At 34.4% G+C, this 26,643-nt stretch overlaps 1 protein-coding gene across 2 annotated transcripts; it reads left to right on the top strand.

Annotated features, from left to right (window-relative positions):
• On the top strand, positions 1 to 25,667 carry LOC129951304 (fatty acid synthase). 2 transcript variants are annotated; one of them, XM_056063395.1, is made up of 6 exons: positions 1 to 272; positions 17,671 to 17,925; positions 17,992 to 24,686; positions 24,750 to 24,845; positions 24,992 to 25,135; positions 25,204 to 25,667. In XM_056063395.1, exons 2-6 carry the CDS (start codon positions 17,721 to 17,723, stop codon positions 25,318 to 25,320), a joined length of 7,257 nt encoding a protein of 2,418 aa, XP_055919370.1. In that variant the 5' UTR covers positions 1 to 272; positions 17,671 to 17,720; the 3' UTR covers positions 25,321 to 25,667. The 2 variants fall into 2 exon arrangements, with proteins under 2 accessions (XP_055919370.1, XP_055919371.1); XM_056063396.1 differs by lacking the exon at positions 1 to 272 and adding an exon at positions 986 to 1,404.
• The last annotated feature ends 976 nt before the right edge of the window (positions 25,668 to 26,643 follow it).

Here is a 26,643-nt window from a genome sequence, read left to right as displayed (position 1 = left end):
TAGGTTCTAAGCTCTTAATTCTTGAGAGATTCAGTCTTCAACAAACAGTGGAAAGCGATTGGTGTGTTTCGTTCTGTATTTAAATCGAAAAAAAAACGAATATAATATTCAAAATTAATTAAGTAAATGTATGCTCACTAATTGTGCAAATGCGTTTAATTTTAATTGCAAAAGTACATACAACTATAGTCTTTAAATTCTATGGAAGATTCTACTTTCCAAAATTAGTGTTACAATAAATAAGATATACCTATCAACATTTTGTGTTTAAGGTGAGTACTTTAATATTGCATTGATTAAGCACCTATTGTCTGCTTATTTAAGCTCAATTCAAATTACAATTGAGACTATTTAAGGACTTTAAACTTAATTCTTTAAGCTATTGTCATCAGTTCATTATCAAAATATTTCTAATAAAAATTCATACTGCCTTGAAATTTTGCAATTCAAACGGTGTATAGGAGAGGAGGTACCTACACAGCACCGGCACAATAGGCAAAATATTCTTACAGTGGGTAAATAGGAGATCCCCATTAGCAAAACAGTTATTCATAATTCCAATTCCAAGTCGTCTGCCACTGCCACCTCTTAGAAATGATTCATAATAAGACCACAACAGAACACTGAACAGATGCGAAGCGAACAATTTAATGCTATGCTATGCTGAACTGAACTCTGGGCAAAGGCTAAAGCAAAGGCAAACTTCCCTATAAACTGGTGGTTAGTTAATTGTTATTGTGGGAACGGGGGCCGCATTCCCCTTAAATTAGTGACGTAACTATAATATCGCCTGATTTCCCTGTTTACATGTTTTCTTCCGTTAGAAGAGACTTGGGGGGTTTCGCACATCTTTGAGTTAACATGATGTGAGTAAGTGAGACAAAATGAAGTTTGAAAATCACGCCACTATCTCCTCATTTCGAAAAATTGTGTACATGTTAAATAAATTCACTACCATTATTGTTGAAGTTGAAACCGCAGGCGGCTCATATAGCTCATAGCTCATCTAAGCACAAAACGAGCTGCAGTACCTCACTAAACATTCTTCGTATTTACTTTCCAATCATTTAAAACAAATTTCACTCAGGATAAATAAATATTGTTTAAACTATCAAATTCTAAAAAACCATACCTACATACATACGTCTGTTTAAAATAAAAAAAATATTCATTTAATATTGTGTGTGTTTTCTAAATAATATATGTGCATATGTAGGTACTTGAAGTATTACTTATATTGTGGTCCATAGTCTTTAAATTATATACCTACCTACTCTTTTCGTTAATATTAATTTTGTGAAGTGTGATACAAAAGAAAAACACCTTTAAAATCTACAAAATAAGTCCTACATTAATTTTTTTTTAAGGACTTGTAGGTACATTGCTAGAAGGAATATAAAAGTGGTACGTATTTTTTATTTATGTAATTCCAGTGTTGTTAGATACCTTCATACATCTCTATGTACTCGTATATTGTACAAAACATTTTATCGATCGATTATATTCTGTATTGCTAGTTCTTGTGTGTGCCGCAAAGAAAATCCTTTGAGTTCGTGCACAAAACTGAATTTAAGTCTTTCTACTACAATTAGTTCATCAACGGGCACGGTTAACAATTTATGTGTACTGGTACTGTTCTTTTATATTACAATTTGTTGTAACTTATTTGACCACAAAAAGGTCCTTTTAAGGACATTCTTAAACAAACAAATATGTACAATTGGGCATAAGGAAATGTGTAAAAAGTAGGATTATTTGTGATTTTATAACGAGGTGTTTTTTTTTTTATTGAACAGGTAGGGTTATAGATACCTTTGATCTTTAACCAAAGTGTTATCGAAAACCAGACGTTTTAATTTCCTTACCAAATTCTTCTGCTTCTGCTTTTAATAAACCATAAGAAAAGTACAAAATGAAAAGAATATTGTAATCTGTGCAGCAACATCACAGTACCTACCTTACCCAATCATGACAGAAAATAATCAGTTTGAATCTCATAAACACTCATGATTTCCATAATTAAATATATATATAAAAAAATATGTACATCGTATGACATTGGCATTCAAATTAAAAGAGATTAAACATGTCGTTATCCCGGCATCAAATGGTGGTGTGATTATAAGTTTTCTATATCAGCAGACAATATGGCGTGAGAGATTATTATGAGTTCTATTTAAAAATGTTTGTTTTCAATGTGGGAAGCCCGCAGTGTTTTTGTTGAGCTCATTGAGTTTATTAGTTATTAACAGATAACAGTACCATCGGTCATTCATTTTAAGAGTGGTGAGCTGTCGTAATACATTTATTGTTAAGGTGACTCTTTGTAGCTATTCCTTTATATTAAATGCTAGTTTCTTTTTTATTGTTGTTGTTTAATTAGTTCTTTATCCATTCAAAGTTCTTAATACTGCGTAGCTTACTTATAAATCAAATCTATTAAGTAAATATTTTTTAAGTTTAAACGGCTTATCGTTTTTTTAAATGTTTTTAAACCAATTTCAAATATGAACAAGATAATAATTGAAATATTATTTTGTAAATTCAAAATACCTACTGCTAATGTAAAATTCAACAAGCCTAGCTGCAGAGACTATTGGCATATTTGCTTGAAAATTCAAGTTACGATTTTTGCTTTTTTGAGAAACTCAGTAATATTATTTATATTTGTTAAGCTGGAATTTTTGAGGTTTTCATAGGTATACAGGAATATTTTTTAATTTTTTTTTAATTATGGGCAGCGTCAACAGACAATGTACCAACATAAGTTTTAGATCAAGGCGGGTGTTGCAAGTGGAGCAAGTTGGAGGGTCGTTTTTGTTGAGTGTCCAAGTCGAAGTCTAGCGAAGTTCGTTATTTTTTGTTTCAAACAATTAGTTACCTTACCCGATGTTACCTCATCGGCGTAGATTTTAAGGGGTTTCCTTGTAGTAATGCTGATATAGGCTCCAGTCGTGACTATTTTTTGTAGAAGATATCTTTCCCGTATGGTTGAGGAGATCGGATTTGGAGACAACGTTTTTGGCTGAGTTCGCTGCGCTGTCGGCATATTCGTTTCCGAGTATTACAGCATGGCCTGGAGTCCACATTAGTTTAATGTTTTTCAATTTTATGATATATTATATAATTACTGATATGATTTCGGTGTTGTTGTTTGCGTTGTGAATTGCATTGAATTGCTGTCGGAGCATATAAAATATAATAATATAATACATTTAATTGAACTACTAGCTACTGAAATTAGGAGAAATTTGTAATCGATTAGAATTTGTATTCTAAAAGAAATTATTTGGAATCAGATTATAACTAAATGCATTATGACGTACATTTACTCAGGAATATTGGTTCTGATCTTATTCGATTCGGTTCTATCACTGAGTATTATCACTTATTTAAAAGTTTAACATAAATTATATTTCAAATCTACAAATTTTACTTTTCTAAGACTTCAAAAAAAATTGCAATAAAAAGATGGGAAGGGTATACAAAAATACTTTAACCCCTTACTGCATGATTTTTTTTTCTTCATGATTGATAGTTATGTAATTATAATTTAAACAAAAACACGTGTTTCAGGAATTTAGATTTTTTAAGAAAAAAAAATGCAAAATTTTGCGATTTTCGCTCGTAACACAAAATTTTTAAATTAAATCAACTCAAAAAATTATACACTTTCTTTTCTCATTCAAGGAAAGATTTACTTTGCATTTTCTGCACTCTACCGTTGTTTTGTGGTCCAAACAGAAAGGTGATCTAATCGAACGTCCTGCAATGGCATTATGGCAACAGGTCCTTTCAATTTCTTGAATTGTAGATTATTTTTCATGACATAAGAGCATCGTCCACGTTTGTTAGTTTGCTGGCATGCCATATATCTTCGGCTACCGCGCACTTGAAATCTGCTAGTGGCAGCCACGCCTCAGAAATATCAAGCATTCGTCTGTAGAATAGCCACTCATTCACGGCTGTCATGTCGATCATGTGGATGAATATTCTGTGGTAAAATTTTATTGATTTAATTTGTATTCTATAGTATCCAAGAAGAGTATGCAACAGATCAACTCTACCCATATGCCGGTTTAATGTCATGACTACCTTCGGACATGATACAGTTTGGTAGGTCTTTTCTTTTTTGTTCAAGCGTTGGACTTCAGAAGATGGTTTGCTGCCGACATATGTCGAAGCAAAGTTCACAATTCTGTTGTTAAACCATGTTACCACAGAAATATCCAGGTTATCAATTGTCGTCTGTTTTTCCACAGCTGCACTTTTTCTTTTTTTTTCAATTCCTTTTCGGTAGGAACTTTATAACCCGGAATCCGATTGGCGTTTATTGCTCCTAGCGGTAAAATCGCTTTCATTGCTAGATAAGTCAACAGCGGTAAGGACGTATACCAGTTGTCAAAGAATAATTTGTAGTTGAATCCGGCGGGAATAGTTCTCGTCAGTCGATCAACAACGTTACAGGATGTACTGATCTAATCGGTAAACAACTGTACATGTCCTCGGGCTCCAGTATAAAGTTCAAAGCCGTAGCTAAACCCAGAGCTACCACTGAGAAGAAAATTTTGTTGTATTGCCGCATAGATGATCTGCTTTTAGTTGGTATAATTGTTCTTCTCTCCGGAATGGTCTTATTTTATGAAGGGGATCATGCCCTGGTTGTCCTTTGCCCATACATTGATTACAAAATGTAAGAACCGTTTTATTTCTTCGAACCGATTACATGCCATTACAGAGTTAATTTTGGGATAACCTAGGCTTTCATTTCAATAAAACCTAGTTGATGGTAACTGTACGATGGACATGTAAAAGCATATTCCAATAAACTATTCAAGTTCCATTGCTGTTTTATGGGCAATTTTTTCGGGACGTTTTTTACAGGAGTATCTGATTATTTCTTGTTCTATATATTTAAACATTTCGTCTGTAAACAAGTACTTGAAGAATTGTATTGACGTATCCAAGCTCCTTATTTCCTCACCTGTGAATACGGTTTCATTATCACCTTATTCCAAAAACCCATCCCGCCATCGGGGTTTTTCAGCTGGGATAGAGAAATGTTATCTTCTAATTAGCAATAGGATTTATCAGACTGGATTATATAAAGATTTTTGCATCTGTTTACCTCGTGCTCATCATCTGAAAGATCTTCGTCACTGCTATTGTCGGGTAAATTTTGTATCGTAGTATGAATTTTCCGATGTGGTTCCATTTTCATATCTGAATTCATGTAGACAAAGTAATTAAAGAGTAAGTAGGGTTGTTGTCAGAAGTTTGTTTTTTTTATGGGACCCGTATGAATGTAGATAAAAACAAATATTCAACGTTTGTGCTCTTATTGCATGTTGGTTCAAATGAACGTATATTTCTGCATGGTGTTCCATATTTGATCCAAACCATTTTCTCAACTTATAAGTACTTGTTACTTCTTCAAATCGAAAAAATTCACATTGACAATTTTTATATTATTTGCTTAACTTGTAATTTTTTTTCACGCACTACATTTTATTTTTATATTTTTTAAACAATTTTGTATTTGTGTTTCTCGTACTTGTGACGAGTTTTACGGAAAAATTCGTTGCCGAAACTCGTTCATAGATGATACTTTCCATTAATTTGCCGTGACAAAAATAATAGAAAAGAAATAAGAACAGTAATGGTTTAAATTGTTGTTCATCCTTAACTACATGGTCGTTACACATCTATGTACATATGTATTTTAAATATGTAGTATAATCGCATCTTTCAATCTTTCAAAAGTGTTGAATACCATCAAACCTTAAGATGTCCTTGTCTTTGATCCTGTAGTTTCTTTAAAGTTCACTCCAGACATATTCCATTATTATAAAATCAAAACATTTTGATGGGTCTTCCATTAAGTATTTTGTGTTATGGAGATCATATTTTTTCCACACCTTTTATGAGTGCTTCGGTTCAGTATCTTCCAGAAATTCTCATTAATTGGACTGTCCTTTTCGGCGAAAGGCTTATTCGATGCTAAGATTCTAAATTTAGTTGATAGCACATGTTTTTCATTTAATTCGAAAATTTGATGGTGAAAAAACTAGCAAAAACTCATAGCCAACAAAATCCTTAACTATCATCTCCGTGTATTTGGGATCGAACTTAAAGATAGGATTTTTCCATCTTATCTGAACAAAGATTTTGTCTTTGTTTTTTAGACCGACGATTAAGAAACTCTAAAGTTGGCTAGTTATTTCGTCGTTTCTATTATTTTTCTCCATCACTCCATCAGTAAAATTTGAAACAGGAAGAATCTGAAATGTTTTACTGATGAGCGTTTATAGCAATCAGTAAATTTACTACATTAAATATTGTTTTCTTTCGATTATAACATCGAGCTTCGCGCCTCAGACAATTTTTTTATTGTTGCTTTTATCAGTAAAATTTTTAATGATGTGATCGGAACAGTAAAAAGTCAGCTGTTCAGTAAAATGAAATTTCATCATTGAAAAAATTAAAATAGATTTTTAAATTAAATAAAACTTTAAATGCATTGTTCCTTTTTTTTTAAAAAATTCTTCAATATTGGATTCATCTTGTTGCATAAATCTTTTGCTAGAAATAAATCTGTAACATGTTCAAAAACAAAAAAAACTAAAATTTTACTGATGATTTTACTGATAGCTATAACCGGCCTCTATGGCTGCGTTCAATCTCAGACAGATAAGTAAAATAACAGCTGATCAAAAACAGCTGAGATGTCAAAAAAGGAATCCAAAGGTAATCAAGAATTTCTGGGGTATGTAGGTATCTGACAGAATAGCTGATTCAACACATGGTTGAATTTCAAGAAACTTGAAAATTGATATCAGCTTTTTGTATTTGTGGTTAAACAAAAAGATACAAAATATTAGTTGAAGTTGTATTTGAGGATGTTCTGTACATAATAGACGATGAAGAAGCTAGTTGTCTCCGTATTTTAGAAGGTAATTATGATCTATATGAATTGTTTCTCTACTTTTTGTGAACAGCTGACAGTTGTTTTTATTTTTTGACAGATATTTTAATGCAGCTATCCAACTCGTTCAAAAAGGTATCTAAAAATCCACCAATCCACGGTACCCTATTTAACACGAGATTGAACGCGCAGCCTATGAGTTAATTTTTTTTAATAGACCCACTGAAGTTTCTATTCTGGCTATTCTGACTAAATTTGAAATTAATATCAGCCAGAAGCATTCACAGACAAAGTCACAGTTTGGTGCGGTTTATAGGCTGGTGGCATCATTGGACCGTACTTCTTCAAAGAAGATGCGAATCATAACGCAACTGTGAATGGTGAGGGCTACCGTGAGGCGATATCCAACTTTTTTTTTTTCTCAAAATGTAAGACCTTAACTTGCATGACATGTGGTTTCAACACTGTGCCAAATGCCACACAGCACGCGCAACAACGGACTTATTGAGAGGCGAGTTCGGTGAACATTTTATTTTACGTTCAGACCAGGCCAATTGGATGCCTAGATCGTGCGATTTAACACTTTTAGACTATTTTGTGTGTGCTTTGTTAAAGCTCATGTCTATATAGACAAGCCCGCTTCAATTGACGCATTGGAAGACAACATTGAAGCATTTATTCGTGAGATACCGGTCGAAATATTGAAAAGATTATTCCAAAATTAGACTAAGCAGATAGGCCATTTCAACATTTGCATGAAATAATCTTTAAACATTTAATTATATAGACCGTACCGTATCGATTCAAATAAAGATTTCATGCATTTTTTTGAATTGTATATATTTTTTTTTGAAAAACTTTCCTATAGCTTTTAAAAAATCACCCTTTATATACACTTTAACTTATTTGCAGTTGTGTTCATAAAAATAGCAGTGCTCTGCAAATGAAACAAAAAGGCCTTCAATATCATCGTTATAATATATTTTATTAAACTTCTACTTTTTAAATATATGGCTGTTCATAAAAATAGCAGTGTATGCCAAAGTACTAGATCTTTACGTAAGAAGTAACAATTAGTATTTTTGCATAACCATTGTTTTTTATGATGCTTCGCATCTACATGGTATGTAATCCACTAAAACCTAACACCTCTCGACTGGTATTGCGTTCCATGAATCACGCACTGATTCCCACAATTCCTTCGAATTTTTGGGTTGTGCTTTATGAACGGCGTCCTAACATCCCCCCACAAATTTGCGATGGGGTTAAGGTCGGGTAACTCCATAACGGATAACTCCTGCTCAAACCATGATTTTGCCTTTTTTGACGTACGTTTTGGGTCATAGTTTTGTTGGTATACCCAAACCAACGTCATTTTTCTGAACCTCCTCGAGAATTTTCACATACTCGGTTGCATCTCTTAATACCCCCCTTGGGATAAATAGGCCCTGCCCCGTAATATGAAAAGCATATCATATATCCATATTATAATTTTTCCTCCTCCATGCTTCACTGTTTTTATAGTGTACCGTTTATCGTATGCTGCATTTTAGGGTCTTCTCACATATTCTCGACGACTCTTGACCCAAAAAGGACGACTTTGCTTACATCGCTCCACAGAACTTTCCTCCATTTCGCTTTTGCCCAATCTTTATGCGCTTTAACAAACTCCATTCTCTTTACCACATGCTTTTTCGTCAAGAATGGTACCGTGCGTGGACTTCGGGCTGGTAACTTCGCTTATAAGAGCCTATAGAACGGTTCTGTTTTGCAATTTTTCTGTCAGTTCTTTCAGTGGCCATCCTTTTTGAGAATCGCGTTTTCGGTTTATTTTGCCATTTTAAGACGTTAATGATCATTTTTGCTGAGCAGCCTAGGATGTTATGAATATTTGGTAGGTTTTCCCTCAAACGCTGTTTTTGAATAAGTTTTCGAATTTCTTCGGTGCAGTGTCTTGACCGTTCCATTGTCTATTGTTGAGCTAATATTTATTAATTTTGTATATGCTAAAATATTCACTTAACAAAAAATAAAAAAAATGAATTGTTAATACTTTTTAATTATAAAATCAAAACCACTGCTATTTTTATGAACACTCTATATCCAGAGAGTTTGAAATAATGATTGTTCACCGGGAAAAGTAGGGTATAACTTCAAGCTGAAAGTCTCTAATATGAAAACGAAAGACTGTTAGATACAAGTAACATGGTAATTTGTTTTCCATTATGTTTCCGTTATTTTAATAATTGACAATCTTATAAAATGTGACCGGCACTGTTTTTTTTATGAACACAACTGTATATATTTTAAACATGTGTTGTAATACAGTGCAGTGTTTTAAAATGTTGTTTTTATATATCCGAAATAATACAACAAAATTAATGTTTGATAACAATATTCTCCTTAGAGACACACTTAAACTTATGCATTCTGTTTTTTAATTATTACCGCTTATTCTTTGATAAGGTTCTAAAATCAATCGAACTAGTAACTATCGTTTTATCTTTAAAACTTAGTTTTAAACATATTTTTAACTCGAGCACTTGTTCAATTCCTATAATTATCCTTAAAACTTGATGTGAATTTATGATTGAGTTCGAAGGACTTAGCTCTCGGTTTCATAAAACAAAATTTTAACTTATAATTAACTACTTTTATAGAACCCGGTAGGAGATGTTTCATCACATTCTATCAATTAATAATTTCGGAGACTATTTTGTAATAAATATTATTAATTTTCATTTTCGATTTAAATTAATTTTCATTTCCGTTTTTCTGTTTACCAATGTCGTTTGGGATGTTCCTTTTGCATTTTCAATATTATTTTGAATTCTTCGATTTTAACATATTTTGCTTTTTGGTTTAATAAATTTCTAAATGCAGTGCTCATGTCGACTAGACCTTTGTTGTTGTTGTTGGATTATAAACTGTCAGCAGTTAGAATGTCTATGGAACTAAGGGTTACACAAATTGACATAAAGGGCCCATGTCTTACTTGTAACGGGGATAGTCTTGTTGTACGTATGATGACGTGCAATGTTGAGGTAGACCTCACACCCACACCCCTAAATTTGAAGTGAGTGTAGAAGTCTATTAAAACTTTTGTATTTCGTTTTTTAACAACATAACATGACCAATGATGTGCATTATGTCTTCTTGTAAGAAAATTATTTAAATGTCAAATCGTTTATAAAAGTAAAATGATTGCTAAACCAATTTCTTTTTTCTGTACGTTTTATCTCGAACTGAGATCTAAATCATATTTCTAACGTTTGAGAACTTGATAGTGATAGAGGACTCAAGTAGAGAGATAGAGGAATCAGTTGATCGTTAATGTGTCTTTAATTTGAGATTTAATTGAGATAAAATGAAGTATTGTTTGTAAAGGTTTTGGATTTGTTCGCTTATTCGTGATAGGCTGGTCAAAAAATAAAAATAGCAACAGTTTCAGTTAGCTAAAATCTAACTAAAAAAAACAATAATTGTTGATAAAAAATTGTTTACGGGTTCTATTTTTAATAAAGATAACTAGGTGCTAACATTTACCTTGAGGAGTTAAATACCTCATGTGAGTTATCTCTCTCCAAAGATGCGCTTTTTGGAGTTCTTATGTTTACTCACTTTGGTCTTGTTATATTTTGAGATTGTTTTTTAAATAACTTGCAGTTAACTTGATAAATTCTGTAGTACCTATGTCTGCACACAATTTTTGTTACATTATTCTATCCATAACAAAAACTAGGTTCGTGGCTAGCATAGAGAAGTTATCCATAAGTATATTAAGAATTTTTTTTTGAAATCATAGTTCCTAACCTTCATCGGAATTCAAACTTTAACTAATCAAAGTTGAATTTATGCGTATTTTGAAATGCATACATTCTCAATATGCCTAAATTGTGGACACATTTTTTACCTCAATATGAGTAAATTTAAATTTGATTAGTTAAATTTTGAATTACGAAGTTACTATGATTTCAAAAAAGAAATTCTTGATCTGATTGTTTAAAAAGTTTTGTTTAAATATAATTGATTGATATACAAATCTCCAAAATAAAATAAGAGTAAATATAAATGAGTTAAGCCTGTGGAGTTCAGTTTGCTGGGAATGACGTCATCACAAATTGATTTTTCCTCTGATTTTTCCACAATAAAACACGAAACTTGGTATTTTTGTTTGCAAACTATCTTATCTTTAATGGAATGGTATTATTTTGTATTTTTTTTTTCAAAACGTCAAGGTAATGCAATAAAAAAATGTTTGAACTTTTAAAATTAATAATTAGGTGGAAGGGATTTTTGAACCAAGCTGGGATAAGACACTAAATTAGCACAAAAAGAGCCCTAAATCACGCCATCATTAGATTTTTAAAATTGTGTTTGGTTGATAAAGTCTCCAAAATTTTAAGCTTAACACTTGTGTTTGGGGATATGGGCCTAAAAACACAATTTGGAGTTCCGCGAATTAAGGAGCCCAAAAATAGCACTTAATGACCCCATCATTAGTTTTTTAAAATTTTGTTTGGTTTAGAAAGTCTTCAAAAACTTCAACTTTGCGACTCATTTTAGGTGGTAAGGGGTGGAGATACTAATTTGGAGTTTCACTAACTTGGGAGCACAAAAAGAGCCCTAAATTCTCTCATCATCAGTTTGTTTTAATTATGATCCTAAAGGTGTAGTGTTTCTAGATTTACGTCAAGCTGGGAACACCACAAGTTTGAGGGGGAAGGGATTTTTGAATCAAGTCGGGATAAGATCACTAAATTAGCACAAAAAGAGCCCTAAATCACGCCATATTTAAGATTTCGAAATTCGAGTGTGGTGTTTCCAGCTTTACGGACCTCATTTTAACAAAACGAAACCACTTCCGTAATGAAATATTTAATTGATGTTGCGTGTTAAGGCTAGCATTAACTTGCGTCCCAAAATTGGCAAAATAGGGAAAACGAGAAACGAATTTCCTTGATACGTACGATGATTGTACGATCGAATAGCGACATCTTATAATTTTTAGAATAAACCACAGAATAGGTACTCGATTTGTATTTGCAATTTTGCATTTTTATCCAAAGTCATTTTTTTGTTTTACCAAATTGTTTGTTTTCGTATTCGAGTGTTAAAGTTAATCAAACTGTCAATTACTTGAAAAAGTTTTATTGAAAAATTGAAACTCGCTTGAGTTCTAACTCAATGATTTAGATTTCAGTCTGAGATAAAACTTCGATATGTCAGACTCTCAAATGGCAAGGTCTAGGATATTAGAACTCGGTTTTAGCTATGTTTTTAATTCTTTGGTCGATTTAACGATCAGGTAATATTGTTTTTTTTTTTTTAATTTGAATAATAATAAATTGTTAGAAAATACGGTTATGGACACCGACAAGTCAAGCTTTAAAATATCCCTGTCTAAAAAAATAAACATAATAAGTGTGCGTATATACAGTCGTGCTCATACAATTAAGCATCAATATATAGCAAAAGATTTCGTTAAAAATGAAGAAACCTAACACAATGATAAATTAATTTATTTATGCAAAACATACATTTAGTAACTGGAAGTTCAGATGATATTTTATTTTAAAAAAATATATTTGAAAAACTTCTTACAGTTATGATATGTTGTTTTAATTGATTTTGGAAGTGGACATATAATTAAGCCATCTGCAATGAAGGACGTTTATAAATACCTAACTCTATTGAGGGCAACTTTTGTACCTTCTGTGCAGCTAGTATTTAGTTGAATATCTTCCTGTTTTATTACTTCTGCCCATCTTTTTTGCATTGTACCTACAAGCAATGAACCCTGGATAGGAGTTATTTTTGACCACTCTTCCTTAACAATGTTCCAAAGAGAAGCCTTTTCGTTTCTATAACCGCAACTGCTTTTTTATGATACCATAGATTTTCTATGGGATTCAGATCCGGACTTTGAGCAGGCGTGTCCAGGACTAAGATTGAATTTGATTCAAACCAGGATTTAACGACCCGAGAGCAATGCTTCGGGTCGTTGTCTTGTTAAAATATCCAGGCCAACGGTAAATTGCCAGCATAATCTCTATTTAAATGACTGTCCAAAATGTCCTTGTACATTTCTCATGTCATATTTCCATAAATATGCACCCATGGACCAACATCTGATAATGTTAAACATGCCCAAACCATCACGGAAAACCCTCCATGTTTTTGTGTATTTCGGGTCCAATTCTTTCACATACTGCCAAAAACGATGAACTTTGATTCGTCGCTCCACACGACCAAATTCCAAAAATTTGGACTTTTATAAAGGTGTTCTTTAGCAAACCTCATTCTTCGAGCGATTTCTCCATTCAAATTTTGTTTTCTTAAAGTCGCCTTCGTATGGTTCTTGCTGATAATTGAACATCATAGTTCTCCTTCATTTGGACTCTTAATTGAATGGATGTTAAAAATAGGTCCACTTTAGAAAGCCTAACTAATGTTCTGTCCTCAGCCGGAGCCGTTTTTCGTGGCTTTTTTTTTAGGTAGTTTCTCAGAGGTTTGTTGTTTAAAATATTGAACTGCGTTCCTAACTTTACCTCTATCAAAACTTAGTAATTTGCTTACTTTTATATACTTTTATAACATTTTTGTACTTTTTGAAGCATTTGACAATAATTTTTCTTTCACATGGAGTAGAGGATTTATTTTTCCCATAACTGTTACCAATTAAATATTTTAATTTTTAATAATACATTTCCTTAATAAAACAGTTTTAATACATTTTGATAAAATATCTACAAGGAAAAATATTAAAGTACCTCTTTCAAATGTAATGGCTTAATTATGTGACCACCTGCACTGCGACTTAACAACAAATGAAGCGCTTTGTTTAAAAGCAAAACATCTTTGAACCTTAGGTGACATACGGTTCTTATGTTGAAATAATGTTAGCTGTTAACCGTTAAAAAAAAACAGACACAAAGTGATGCAGGAAAGCTTTATTGAAGAGAATAGGGTACATTCGTTTTGTGGCTTAATTGTATGACCACGACTGTACATATAATGTGTGTAGGTTTTAATGATAATCTTCTGGACAGTAAGGCTACACAAGAGAACATAAAAACCATTTACAATTGGTCAAGAAATAACTAAAAATCTCAAACACGCAATATGCTCATAGGTAGACTTTTTGTTTGTTTAAAAAAATCAATTCGTCTGTGTGGACATTATGTAATTTAGTTATGCTTTGTGTTGTAAATCGATATACAAGTTTCAATGAAATTAATATTGCAGAGTAAAATCCGTATTACTCTCATTAATGTTTTTCCATCAACGGACGTGTTCCCTTTACCCTCAAGGTAACTTCAAATCTATGAATGTTCCATGGAAGACAAGGTCCATAGACCCTGCTATGTAACATTTCAACCGATATTTTGTAAATCCAAAAAGGCAATAAGTCTGGTCACAGCCTTTCTCTAAACCGAGAAGTAAGTCCTTAAAACTCAATACTTAAATTACACTGAGTTTTAACGAAATTATAGAAAGTGAAGAAATGCTCGGTTTCTAAATATTTTACAAAACCGATTTTTAAAGATAAACCTAGAGTTATTAGATCAAATTTTAAATTGATTTTGGAATGGAATGTGGATAGCCAGAATGTCCTTATTTTTTTTTTGGGCGCCTATGTGCGACTTAACAGGTTTTTGGCATTTACTTAGCGGAATGGAGTTCTATAGCCTCTTTCCCCTCATTCCCAGGTACAATTACTCGCACGAGAGTTATAAGTCCCTACTTCTTTACGGACTATTGCCCCACGTAATTTATTTTATTTACAGCAAGTACCCGTGGTGTGATGGTTAGTAGGTAAGACTGTCATGCTAGAGGTCTTCGGTTTAATCGCTGCAGGTGTCATCTAATTTGTTTTTCACGGTTATTTGTATTTGACAAATTCTCCAAATTCCAAATTCATTGAAGAGAAAGTGCCTCAAAATTTTCGTCTGTCTCGAATTACAGCCATTTTTAAAAAAGGTAACCGTGATTTGCCAGAGAACTATAGAGGAATTGCTGTGCTTAACTCATTAAGAAAAGTGTTTACACAAATACTCTATACTAGACTTACGACCTGGGTAGAAGATAATAACATAATTAGTTGCTTTCAAGCTGGTTTTCGAGCCAACCTTTCAGCTATTGATCAAATTTTTGTACTCAGCACCACTGCTAGACGTTTTATATAAAACGATAAAAAACAGAACTTGTATGCCTTTTTGATTGATTTAAAAGCGGCTTTTGACACTATTAATAGGAGCTCCTTACTCTATAAGCTCTCAGCAATTGGCCTATCTACTAAATTTATCAGAGTCTACGAAAAAATTCTCGAAAACACGATGGCATCTGTTCAGAATGGTGGAAAAGTATCTAGAGAATTTAGTTTGAAGCAGGTGTCCATCATGGATGTGTTCTAAGCCCTATCATGTTTGCACTGTATATGAACGATGTCGGAAACAGTATACCTGGGGGAGTTCAGTTCGGGGATATTATACTTAAAGTCTTGTTTTATGCTGACGATCTAGTGATCTTATCAGACAGTCCGCTTACTCTACAGCTCCAGATAAACAAGCTGAAACAGTTTTGTGATCTATGGGATCAGATCTCGTATGGGTTTTCAGATCTCGAAATAGATCAACTGGCTATGGGCGGAATTGGACTTTAGATGGTGAGATAATTGAGGTCGTAAATGAATTTAAGTATCTTGGGTATACAATGACATATGATCTTAAAATTCAAACCTTTATAAAAGAAAAAACAACCGCTGCAAAAATTGCAATAAATACAATGTGGTCCCAGTTCTTCGCAAATAAACTCGTAGATCCAATCTCTAAATTCAAAGTCTTCAATGCCACCGTGAATACTTGTTTTTGCTATGGTTTCGAAATGGAAATGGAAAATATACAGAGGTATTTTTTCAAGCGAATTTTTAGGTTACCTATTAACACTCCTAATTATGCTATCCACCTAGAGTCAGGCTTACCTCAAATTTTCTTGAAAAACTTAAAGGCTAACGCCGATTTTATGATCAGAGTTATGAAGCGATCTCATCAAAACTTGCAAAAAAGACTTCTTAGAATTTGTTTTAGTTGTGGATATAGTCCAGTCAAAAATTGGTATGATCTTGCTGTAGCACATAACCTTTCAATATCATTGCCAGTGGACAATGTGGAAGCAATAAAAAATGGACTATATGTATGTATCTCTGTTATAGATGACTCGATGTATAGGCTTTGTGTTGCGAGAGGGGCTGCATCAACATCCAGGAATATATACAGACAACTTAATCTGAAACTTGGTGAAAGAAACTAGAAGAGTTTATAGTTTCTGAAATGAGCTTGATCTTCAAGATTAGAACGGAAATGCTCGATTTGAATTTATAGAACAGACTTTAAACCCTGTGTGCTCCCTTTGCAACCTTAGTCAAAACGAAGATGTTTTGCATTTCTCAGCACTTTGTCCAATATTACAAGAAATCCGAAGGCTCTATTTTTATTCTAGTTTTCTTTCCCAAGAGGAATGTGTCAGTGTACTAAACGGAGATCGTGGCTGGAAGCCTCTTATACGCTATGTCTCACATGCACGAAAATATCGAAACGAGTGTTTGAGTTTGTTTTGAGTTGTAAGAAGATGTTAATGTGATTGTATCTTCTCCTTTTTTTCGTTTTTACCCAAATTAAAAGTCCTTAAAATTGAAAAATTAAATAAAAACAAAAAATGGTGAACATTATTCCATATGGTTCAATGTTTTCTTTTTTTGTTTTTGACTAAACTAAAAGTCACATTATGAATAATAATTTAAAAAAAAATGTTTTCTTTAATATTTATATTTATATTTACATTTTCTTTTTTAACTATGAAACTTATTTTGTGAAATATTTTCTCTTTTTACTCAAATTGTACTTTTTTTTTGGTTGTTTATTTAATTATTTTTTTTCCCGGCAGACGGCTTATAAAACCATGCTTTGTATATCTTTTATTATGAAATATTGTACTTATAAGAAAATTGAAAAAATAAAGAACTTATCTATCTACGAGTATCTATCTATCTAAATTCTCCAAAAGCAGTTTTTATCGGATTCAGCATATAAATTAGAGGTCCCCTCCTTCCCTGAAATCACTCACACACAGGAATGGTTGAGAGTTGTAAGTCACTAGGCCCAAGTTCTCTACAGGCTGTTACGCTACCTAATTTATTTATTTTAGACATTATGTAAATATGTTTAGTTTTGTTTCATGACTTCAAGGAATGGTGCGAAACATTGTTTGCTTTGTCAAAGTAATATATTATTTTAAACAGCTGTGTATATATGATATTGTTTTGGTTCATTCAACTTTTTTAATTATTTGTACAACTTCGCACTAGAACTACACATCTCACCAACAAATATGCTTCTATTTGGAAGTGCTGAATTGACTTTACGTTGGTTTTGCACGCGGCGTTTCGCAATAACTTGCTATGTGGCTAAGACTGTTTTTTTTTTAACCAAAAGAATAGTTTTTGAGCAAAATTCATGCGGTGCCTATTATTTTTACAAGCTGAATTGTAAATGATGTAGTTACTCTCAACTTGGTATGGTATAGAGTTGATATTAGTATTCCAATGAACTATAAAGGAATATGAGGAATAAAATCGTTCTATTTCAGATGCTTTTATTATATATGTATGTTCGTATTATAGTAATTATTGTATTAAGAATTTTTAACACTGTTATTTTAATTTGTGTAATTTTTTTTTTCTACAGATTTTTGCATCGTAATACAAATTTGAAGAAAATCATAGAAAATAAATAAAATGCCAGCCCGTATCGCAGATGAAGTTCTTGTTGACACGAACGCAAGAGACGAAAGGAATAATGCTGCTCGCTCAAAAGATGCCTCGATTTCTATTACTGGTTTCTCTGGTCGCTTGCCAGAGAGTTCCAACATTGAGGAATTCAAAAAGAATTTATTTGAAGGCGTAGATATGGTGAACGATGATCCCCGTAGATGGCCTAAAGGTAACTTTTACAAAAAATTAGAATTTGGTTGTAGCAGTTGCATAACTTGAGCTAATTTATTATTAGGTTTATACGATCTACCCGATAGGTTGGGTAAGATCAAAGATGAGGACCTGGAAAACTTTGATCAGCAATTCTTTTCTGTTCACCAGAAACAAGCAGAGTGTATGGATGCCCAATTACGAATGCTTTTAGAAGTAACTTACGAAGCTATAGTTGACGCTGGCGTCAATCCACAAGAAATCCGTGGCAGCCGTACAGGTGTTTATATAGGTGTTTCATCCTCAGAGACTGAACAATATTGGTGTAACGATCCTGATCGTGTCAATGGATATGGTTTGACAGGCTGTGCAAGGGCCATGTTTGCCAATCGTTTATCTTTTACATTTGATTTTACTGGTCCCAGCTATTGTGTAGATACGGCGTGTTCAAGCTCGCTGTACGCTTTAGAACAAGCTTTCTCGGATATGAAACGAGGTGTTTGTGATAATGCCGTCGTGGCAGGTGTTGGCCTAATTCTGAAGCCAACTATGTCGCTGCAATTCAAACGACTTAACATGTTGAGCCAGGATGGAAAATGTAAAGCATTCGATGAATCAGGAAGTGGATACGTCCGCTCCGATGGATGTGTTGCGATATTCCTGCAAAATACGAAGCAAGCAAAACGAATTTATGCGTCAATTCTTAATGTTCGTACAAACACAGATGGTAACAAAGAACAGGGAATAACATACCCTTCGGGAAAAATGCAAAATAAGTTGATTAAGGAAACTTACGAAGAAATTGGTTTAAATCCACATGATGTTGTTTATGTAGAGGCTCACGGAACCGGAACTAAAGTTGGAGATCCACAAGAAGTTAACTCCATAACTGACTTTTTCTGTAAAGATAGGCCAACTCCACTTCTAATTGGGTCAGTCAAATCAAACATGGGTCATTCTGAACCAGCGTCGGGTGTGTGCTCCATTGCAAAAGTATTGATTGCAATGGAAGAAGGTATTATTCCCTCAAACTTGCATTATTCCAATCCAAACCCAGATTTATATGGCTTGGTTGAGGGACGCTTGAAAGTCGTAGACAAGAACATGAAATGGAATGGAGGTATAATTGGAATTAACTCTTTTGGATTTGGCGGAGCTAATGCGCATGTGATTCTTAAATCAAATCCCAAACCAAAAGCTGTCACCCCTCGAGAAGGTCCTCCCAAACTAGTAACTGTTTCGGGAAGAACTTTTGATGCCGTTCAAAATTTCCTTGAGGATGTTGAAAAACACAGGCACGATGAAGAATATTTGGCTTTAATAAATGAAATATTCCTGAAAAACATTCCACTCCACTACTATCGTGGATATACCGTCCTCAACAATAACGGTTCGGCAGTTCGAGAAGTGCTCGAGCATGTAGATGAAAAACGACAAATCTGGTTCATTTACTCCGGAATGGGTAGCCAATGGGCTAATATGGCGAGGGATCTCATGTCATTTGAAGTTTTTAGCCAAAGCATTCATCGATGCTCTGAAATATTGCGACAAGTCGGAATGAATTTAATGGACATTTTGCTTAACTCCACTGATGAAAGTTTCGACAACATCATGAACTCGTTCACGGCTATAGCTGCAGTTCAAATCGCTTTAACAGATATGCTCACAAGTCTAGGAATACATCCGGATGGAATTATTGGTCATTCGGTTGGTGAATTGGGATGTGCCTACGCTGATGGATGCTTCACTCCAGAACAAACTGTTTTAGCTGCTTACTGGCGTGGAAAGAGTTTGCAAGATACAAAGTTGGCAAAAGGAAAAATGGCCGCCGTAGGAGTTAAATGGGAGGACTGCAATGGCTTGCTTACTCCAGGTGTTTTTCCAGTTTGTCACAATAGCGAAGATAATGTAACTATTTCTGGTCCGGAGGAAGAAATAAACTCAATGGTAGAAGTATTAACGGCGAAAGGAATATTTGCAAAAGCTGTCAACTCTTCGGGGTATGCTTTCCACAGCAAATATATCGCCGATGCTGGACCAAAACTTCGCAAGAGTTTGGAAAAAATCATTCCAAACCCTAAGAACCGTTCTGCAAGATGGATAAGTACAAGTATTCCAGAAACCGCATGGAACACTCCTGTGGCTAAGCAAAGTTCTGCAGCTTACCACGTGAATAATTTGTTGTCACCTGTTCTTTTCTATGAAGCTCTTCAAAAAGTTCCTAAGAATGCAATTTGTATTGAAGTTGCTCCGACTGGACTCCTCCAGGCTATTCTCAAACGTGCACTTGACAGCTCTTGCACGAACCTAAGTTTGATTAAACGAAACCATGAGAATAACGTTGAGTTTTTCCTTTCAAATATTGGTAAATTATATGCCGCCGGGGCTCAACCAAATATCTTGAAGATGGTTCGCCCAGTATCGTTCCCAGTTGGCAGAGGAACTCCAATGTTGAATTCAAAACTCGGGTGGGACCATTCACAAAAATGGATGGTTCCAAAATATGGTAGTGAAACATCATCTGGAGAAACTGTTGTCGAGATAAATTTAGCTGATGAAGGTGATGCCTTCTTGTCGGGTCATACCATCGATGGAAGAATATTATTCCCAGCAACCGGTTACATGACTCTGGCATGGAAGACCTTTAGCAAAATGCGAGGATTTGATTTCCATCGAACACCAGTCATAATCGAAAACGTCGTTTTTCATCGGGCAACAATTTTAAACAAAGAAAATGTTGTAAAGTTTGGTATTAATTTCTTTGATGGAAGTGGTGACTTTGAAATTTGCGAGGGCGGAACTCTAACTGTTTCAGGTAAAATTTCGGTTGCTGAAAAAGTTTCAAACGAAGAGCTGCCACAGCAAATACAAGAGGCCAACAACCCTCCTATGGAGTTGAAGTTGAATGACGTTTACAAAGAATTGCGTCTGCGAGGATACGATTACGGTGGAGAATTCAAAGGAATTGTATCATCTGATATTAATGCCACATCTGGATACCTTGCCTGGACCGAAAACTGGGTCAGCTTTATGGATACTATGTTGCAATTTAGTATTTTGAAAAAGGATCTCCGTGATTTGTATTTGCCAACTCGTATTGACAAGGTTATTATAAATCCAACTAAACACTACAACATGATCCAGGAATTAGACAATGCTTCTGATGATAAAGCTTTGAAAGTAAATGCATTCGAGTATTTGAATGTAATTCGGAGTGGAGGTGTAGAAATGCGAGGTTTGAAAGCTTCTCTAGCACCTCGCCGTTCTGGATCGCAAAATCAGCCAAAACTGGAGCGTTATGCATTTGTGCCTAGCAAAAATACGAATGATTTACATGAGAACCCAACAACAGCTCGCATGTATGCGCTAACTGAAGCACTACATATTGTTTTGGAAAATTCCGCGGGAGCAATGAAAATAAAAGTGGTAGAATTGGATAATAACCGTAGCGCCGATGTGCTTTTGGCCCAAACCATTTTACGAGTCATAGAAGATGAACCTACAATCGCAGCAGATGTGGCAATTGTTACAAGCAGTCAAGAAGAACACATTACTACTACTCTAGGAGAGACTGACGTTCGCGTGGTAAAGAAAAATATTGCAGTGGAAGAAGTTGAAAAGAATTGTCACATGGCATTGGCCTACGATCTTTTATCAATGGAAAATTCAAACAGTTTAAAGAATATACTCAAAACTATTAAGGAGGACGGTTTCATTTTGTTCGATGAGAGTAATTTGGAGTATCAGAAAACGGGCGGTTCTGTTTTGAAAATGCTCGATTTAGTTCCTATCGTTGAACAAAAATATGGAGATCGTTTATTCGTTCTGGCCCGTTTGTCGACTAACATTGAAAAAAGAAATAGTTGCGTTGTTCACATCACTAATAAGAATTTCGAGTGGGTAGAAGAACTTAAAGCGTGCCTTGCCGCAAGCGAGTTAGAAAACAAATTTGTTTATGTTGTATCAGAAAATGAGGAGTTCTCAGGAGCTGTTGGATTCTTAAACTGCTTGAAAAATGAAGCCGGTGGTAAATTTGTGCGAATGATTTACATTGAAGACAAAGCGGAACCGTTTTCTTTAACATCTCAATTTTATATTGAACAGTTGCGAAAGGATCTTGTTGCTAATGTCTATAAAAACGGTTCATGGGGAACATATAGGCATTTCATTATTGACAACCAGAATGATATTGCAACTCTGCCAGTCGAACATGCCTATGTTAATGCTTTAGTAAAGGGTGATCTTGCAAGTTTGAAGTGGATTGAAGGTCCAGTTCCAAAATCTACAGCTGCAAGCTCAAATGGAGACTATGAATTGTGTAGTGTTTATTACGCACCTATAAATTTCAGAGATGTCATGTTGAGTTCTGGAAAACTTTCAGCTGACGCGCTTCCAGGTGACTTGGCTCAACAAGATTGTGTCCTTGGTCTTGAATTTGCTGGACGGGATTCGACGGGTAAAAGAATTATGGCTATGGTTCCTGCAAAATCTTTAGCATCGACTTGCTTAGCTAGCAAACGTATGATGTGGGCTATACCCGATAACTGGTCAATGGAAGAAGCATCAACAGTTCCTTGTGTATATGCGACAGTGTATTATGCACTTGTTGTACGTGGTCAAATGAAAAAAGGAGAAGCTATCCTAATTCATGCTGGTTCGGGTGGTGTTGGACAAGCAGCCATTTCTGTTGCCTTAAGTCACGGATTGACTGTGTTCACTACTGTAGGAAGTGTTGAGAAACGCGAGTACTTAAAGAAGAGGTTCCCTCAACTTCTTGACAGTCATATTGGAAACTCAAGAAATACTACCTTCGAACAGATGGTTATGAATGAAACAAAAGGAAAGGGTGTTGATTTAGTTCTCAATTCATTGGCCGAAGAGAAACTGCAAGCTTCTGTTCGGTGTCTTGGACTCAATGGGCGTTTCCTGGAAATTGGCAAGTTTGATTTGAACAACAATTCCCCCTTGGGTATGTCTGTGTTTTTGAAAAACACTTCATTCCATGGAATCCTGCTCGACAGTGTTATGGAAGGAGAAGAATCTATGCAAGATCAAGTTGTTAAGCTTGTTGCTGATGGTATTAAGAGCGGTGCTGTCCGTCCATTACAGACATCTGTGTTTAACGAAATGCAAATTGAACAGGCATTCCGATTCATGGCCTCTGGAAAACACATCGGCAAGGTAGTTATTAAAGTTCGTGCCGAAGAGACAACCAAATCACCACTAAAACCAGATCTTCGTATGTTTAACGCAATTCCTCGAACATATATGCATCCCGGAAAAGTCTACATTCTTATTGGAGGACTTGGCGGCTTTGGCTTGGAGTTGACTAATTGGCTTGTCTTGCGTGGCGCTAAAAAAATTGTTTTAACCAGTAGATCCGGTGTGAAGACAGGGTACCAAAAACTAATGATTACCAGGTGGACACAAAAGAACTGCACCATTAAGATCGATACCAATGATGTGACCAGCTTAGACGGTTGTCGCAAACTGTTGAAGTCGTCAAGTGAATTGGGCAGTGTTGGGGGAATATTTAATTTGGCAGCTGTACTCAGAGATGGCCTGATTGAAGATCAAACGAAAGAAGATTTTGAAGCTGTATGTAAACCCAAAATAGAAGGAACAATTCATTTGGATAAATTATCTCGTGAACTCTGCCCAGAGCTAGACTATTTTGTGTGCTTTTCAAGTGTATCTTGTGGCCGTGGAAACATCGGACAGACAAACTATGGTTTAGCCAATTCTGCAATGGAGAGATTATGCGAAAGTAGGCAAGTGTCAGGATTCCCAGGTACAGCTATTCAATGGGGAGCTATTGGTGATACTGGATTGGTCATTGAGAATTTAGGTGATAACAACACAGTCATTGGAGGTACTTTGCCTCAGAGAATGTCCTCATGCCTTCAAACAATTGATATATTTTTGCAACAACCACACCCAGTGTTGGCGTCAATGGTGGTTGCGGAAAAGCGAAAGAATGACAGTTCCTCTGGGGTTAGCTTAGTGACATGTGTTGCTAATATTTTGGGATTGAGAGATATTAGAAATGTGCAAGACAGTTCAACCCTAGCAGATCTCGGCATGGATTCTCTGATGGGTGCAGAAATCAAACAAACACTGGAAAGAAATTTCGATATTGTCATGTCTGCACAAGAAATACGTATGCTGACATTTGGAGCCCTTAACGCCCTCACCGGTGAATCCGCTAATGCAACAAGTGATTCTCCACCAGAAGCAGCGTCATCATCATTAAGAAATACACCTAGTCCATTTGGTGATGGAACACAAGTAGTTTTTGCTTCCGAATTGATGCCTACTAAATCAATTGTGCAGTTAAAGTCATCCGCTCCGGCCTGCTCGAAAAAAGGACCGATTTTCTTCGTGCATCCAATAGAAGGATTCATTAAACCACTAGAAAGACTTGCCGCTCGACTTGATTGTCCAGTTTATGGAGTGCAGTGCACGGCTGATGCGCCCGTGGACTCAATTGATGACCTAGCAGCGTTTTACATTAAGCAAATTAAAACTGTGCAACCTAAAGGTCCATACGCGATTGCAGGCTATTCGTTCGGAGCATTGATTGCATTCGTTATGGTCACACAATTAGAGAAGAACAATGAACTCGCAAAGTTAGTGATGCTTGATGGTGCTCCTAAATATGTAAATTGGTATACACAATCCCACAAACAACGATACAATTCATCGGAAGATATGAATCAAAACCAGTCTTATGCATTAGCGTACTTCGGAATGGTGTGTGGAAACATGGATTATGGAGGTGTAAGTAAACTTTAATTATTTTCTTTTTAAAACGTACTTAATTATTTTTTGAAACAAATTCAGGTTGCCCGACTTTTAAATAAAATTCCAACGTGGGAAGCCAAAGTGGAGAAATGTGCTGAACTATTACACGCCGAAATTGAGCAACCCATAGAACTTGTAAGTTTAAAAAGCATTTGGTATTACTATTGTTGATGTTTAGAAAACTTTTAAGAAATAAGTTATTAGTTTCAAAAGCGTTTAAGATTTTGATAAACAAAATCACTTTTTCAAATTTTTAATTGAAATATGTTTTCGCATTGCAGATTAAACAGGCAGCTATAACATTCTGGAAAAAACTAAGCGCTGCCGATGCTTTTGAAGCAAAACGTAAAGTGAAGTGTCACGTAACACTGATCAAACCTACAGAAAACTATGCCAAGTTAGAGGAAGACTATGGATTGTCAGAGGTACATATATTTAAAAGTGTTACTTTAAAGAAATTATAAGACTACTAACAATTGTTTAAAAATTACAGGTTTGTGAGAAAGGTGTAGATGTCTTAACTGTCGAAGGAAATCATCGCACATTTTTAATAGAGGAAAAGTCTCTTGAAACAATAGAAAGCATAATCAAGGATATTATTTCTTCGTAATTTTAAAACAACAAAAATTGCTTGTCACTACTTAAATATTCTTATAGTAACTTCTTATAAATGAATTTAAAATTCAAATCTGTAAATAAACAGGTATGTAAATGTATAAATAGTACATTATACATACTTTAATTATAATATTGGCATTTAAAAATATTTCAAATAGATTATATTTGTAGTTTAAACTTCAAAGCATATTAAATATCAATTGATAATATTATTACTTTACTGTGTTAGCAAAGTTCTACATTAAATGTATTTTAATATTGTTTTCTACATAAATGTATTATACAAAATAGATTTAAAACTTAAATTAATAAGAAATATAATTAATTTTAAAATAGAAAGTAGTTTTCTTTTAATTATTGACAGTTTTAGAATAGAACAACATCGACAGGAAGTATTTAAGTGGAGATTACATTTCAACCTATAAATTCAAAATTATGTGGGTTTTGATTCTTGGTATTGTATCGCATTAAAACGTTAAAACCAACTAAATGTATTTCAAATCTTAATTTCAGAAAAACAGCTATCATTTTTCATGGGCCAAGTTATATAAATTAACTTGAACATTTTAACAATATAACAAAAGTTACAAAGCTGCAAAAGCATTCTAGCTTCCGTTTGACTTTAATTCACGATCTATTTAGTGACTTATGAATTAAACAGAATGTAATTCCTTATTTACTGACTAGTAATTTATAAACAAATTAAATCAATACCTATGAATAAGAAAAATGAAAGCAATGTGCAAGTTAATGACCTGTGAATTAAAAAAAAAAATTAATAAGTTGGTAGAATGCAAATTTTTAAGCTTAATTCATACATTTGCGGTGACACAAAAACAAGACAACACAAATATGCATATCAGTAGGGGTTGTTAAGCAGTTCTGATAGGCAAAAAACAAAGAGTCACTATTAGTCGGTCCGAAGAGGGAATGTTTGGTCGTATATTTGTGTTAGTTTTTTCGATTCTAGCGTTTAAGCTTATAACAAACCCGTGGTACACTCCCAACCAATTACAGTAATATTTTCGCACACAATTCTCTGTATGGCAATGCAGTCTTTTGTGCAAGCGCTGGGCGCTGCGCACTCCGTAAATGCTATAGACCAGATTCTTGGCGACTTTCATGTTCATCTTCATCTTCTTCAATCAAATCCAATGCTAAAACAGCAATACAGGCCCCTTTATTTTCGATATTTTCAATTTATGTTAGCACGTTTTAAACTTAGTCAACAATCACAAACCTTGAGCAAAGCAAAAATTCAAACATTCTTACTTTATTATTGCAAACCTGCATATTATCGCATATCGTGTTGCAG

This window comes from Eupeodes corollae, chromosome 3 (genome assembly GCF_945859685.1).
Source record: "Eupeodes corollae chromosome 3, idEupCoro1.1, whole genome shotgun sequence".
NCBI lineage: Eukaryota > Metazoa > Arthropoda > Insecta > Diptera > Syrphidae > Eupeodes > Eupeodes corollae.
Note: the sequence above shows the minus strand (reverse complement) of the source record. Positions and strands in the feature narration are given on the sequence as shown.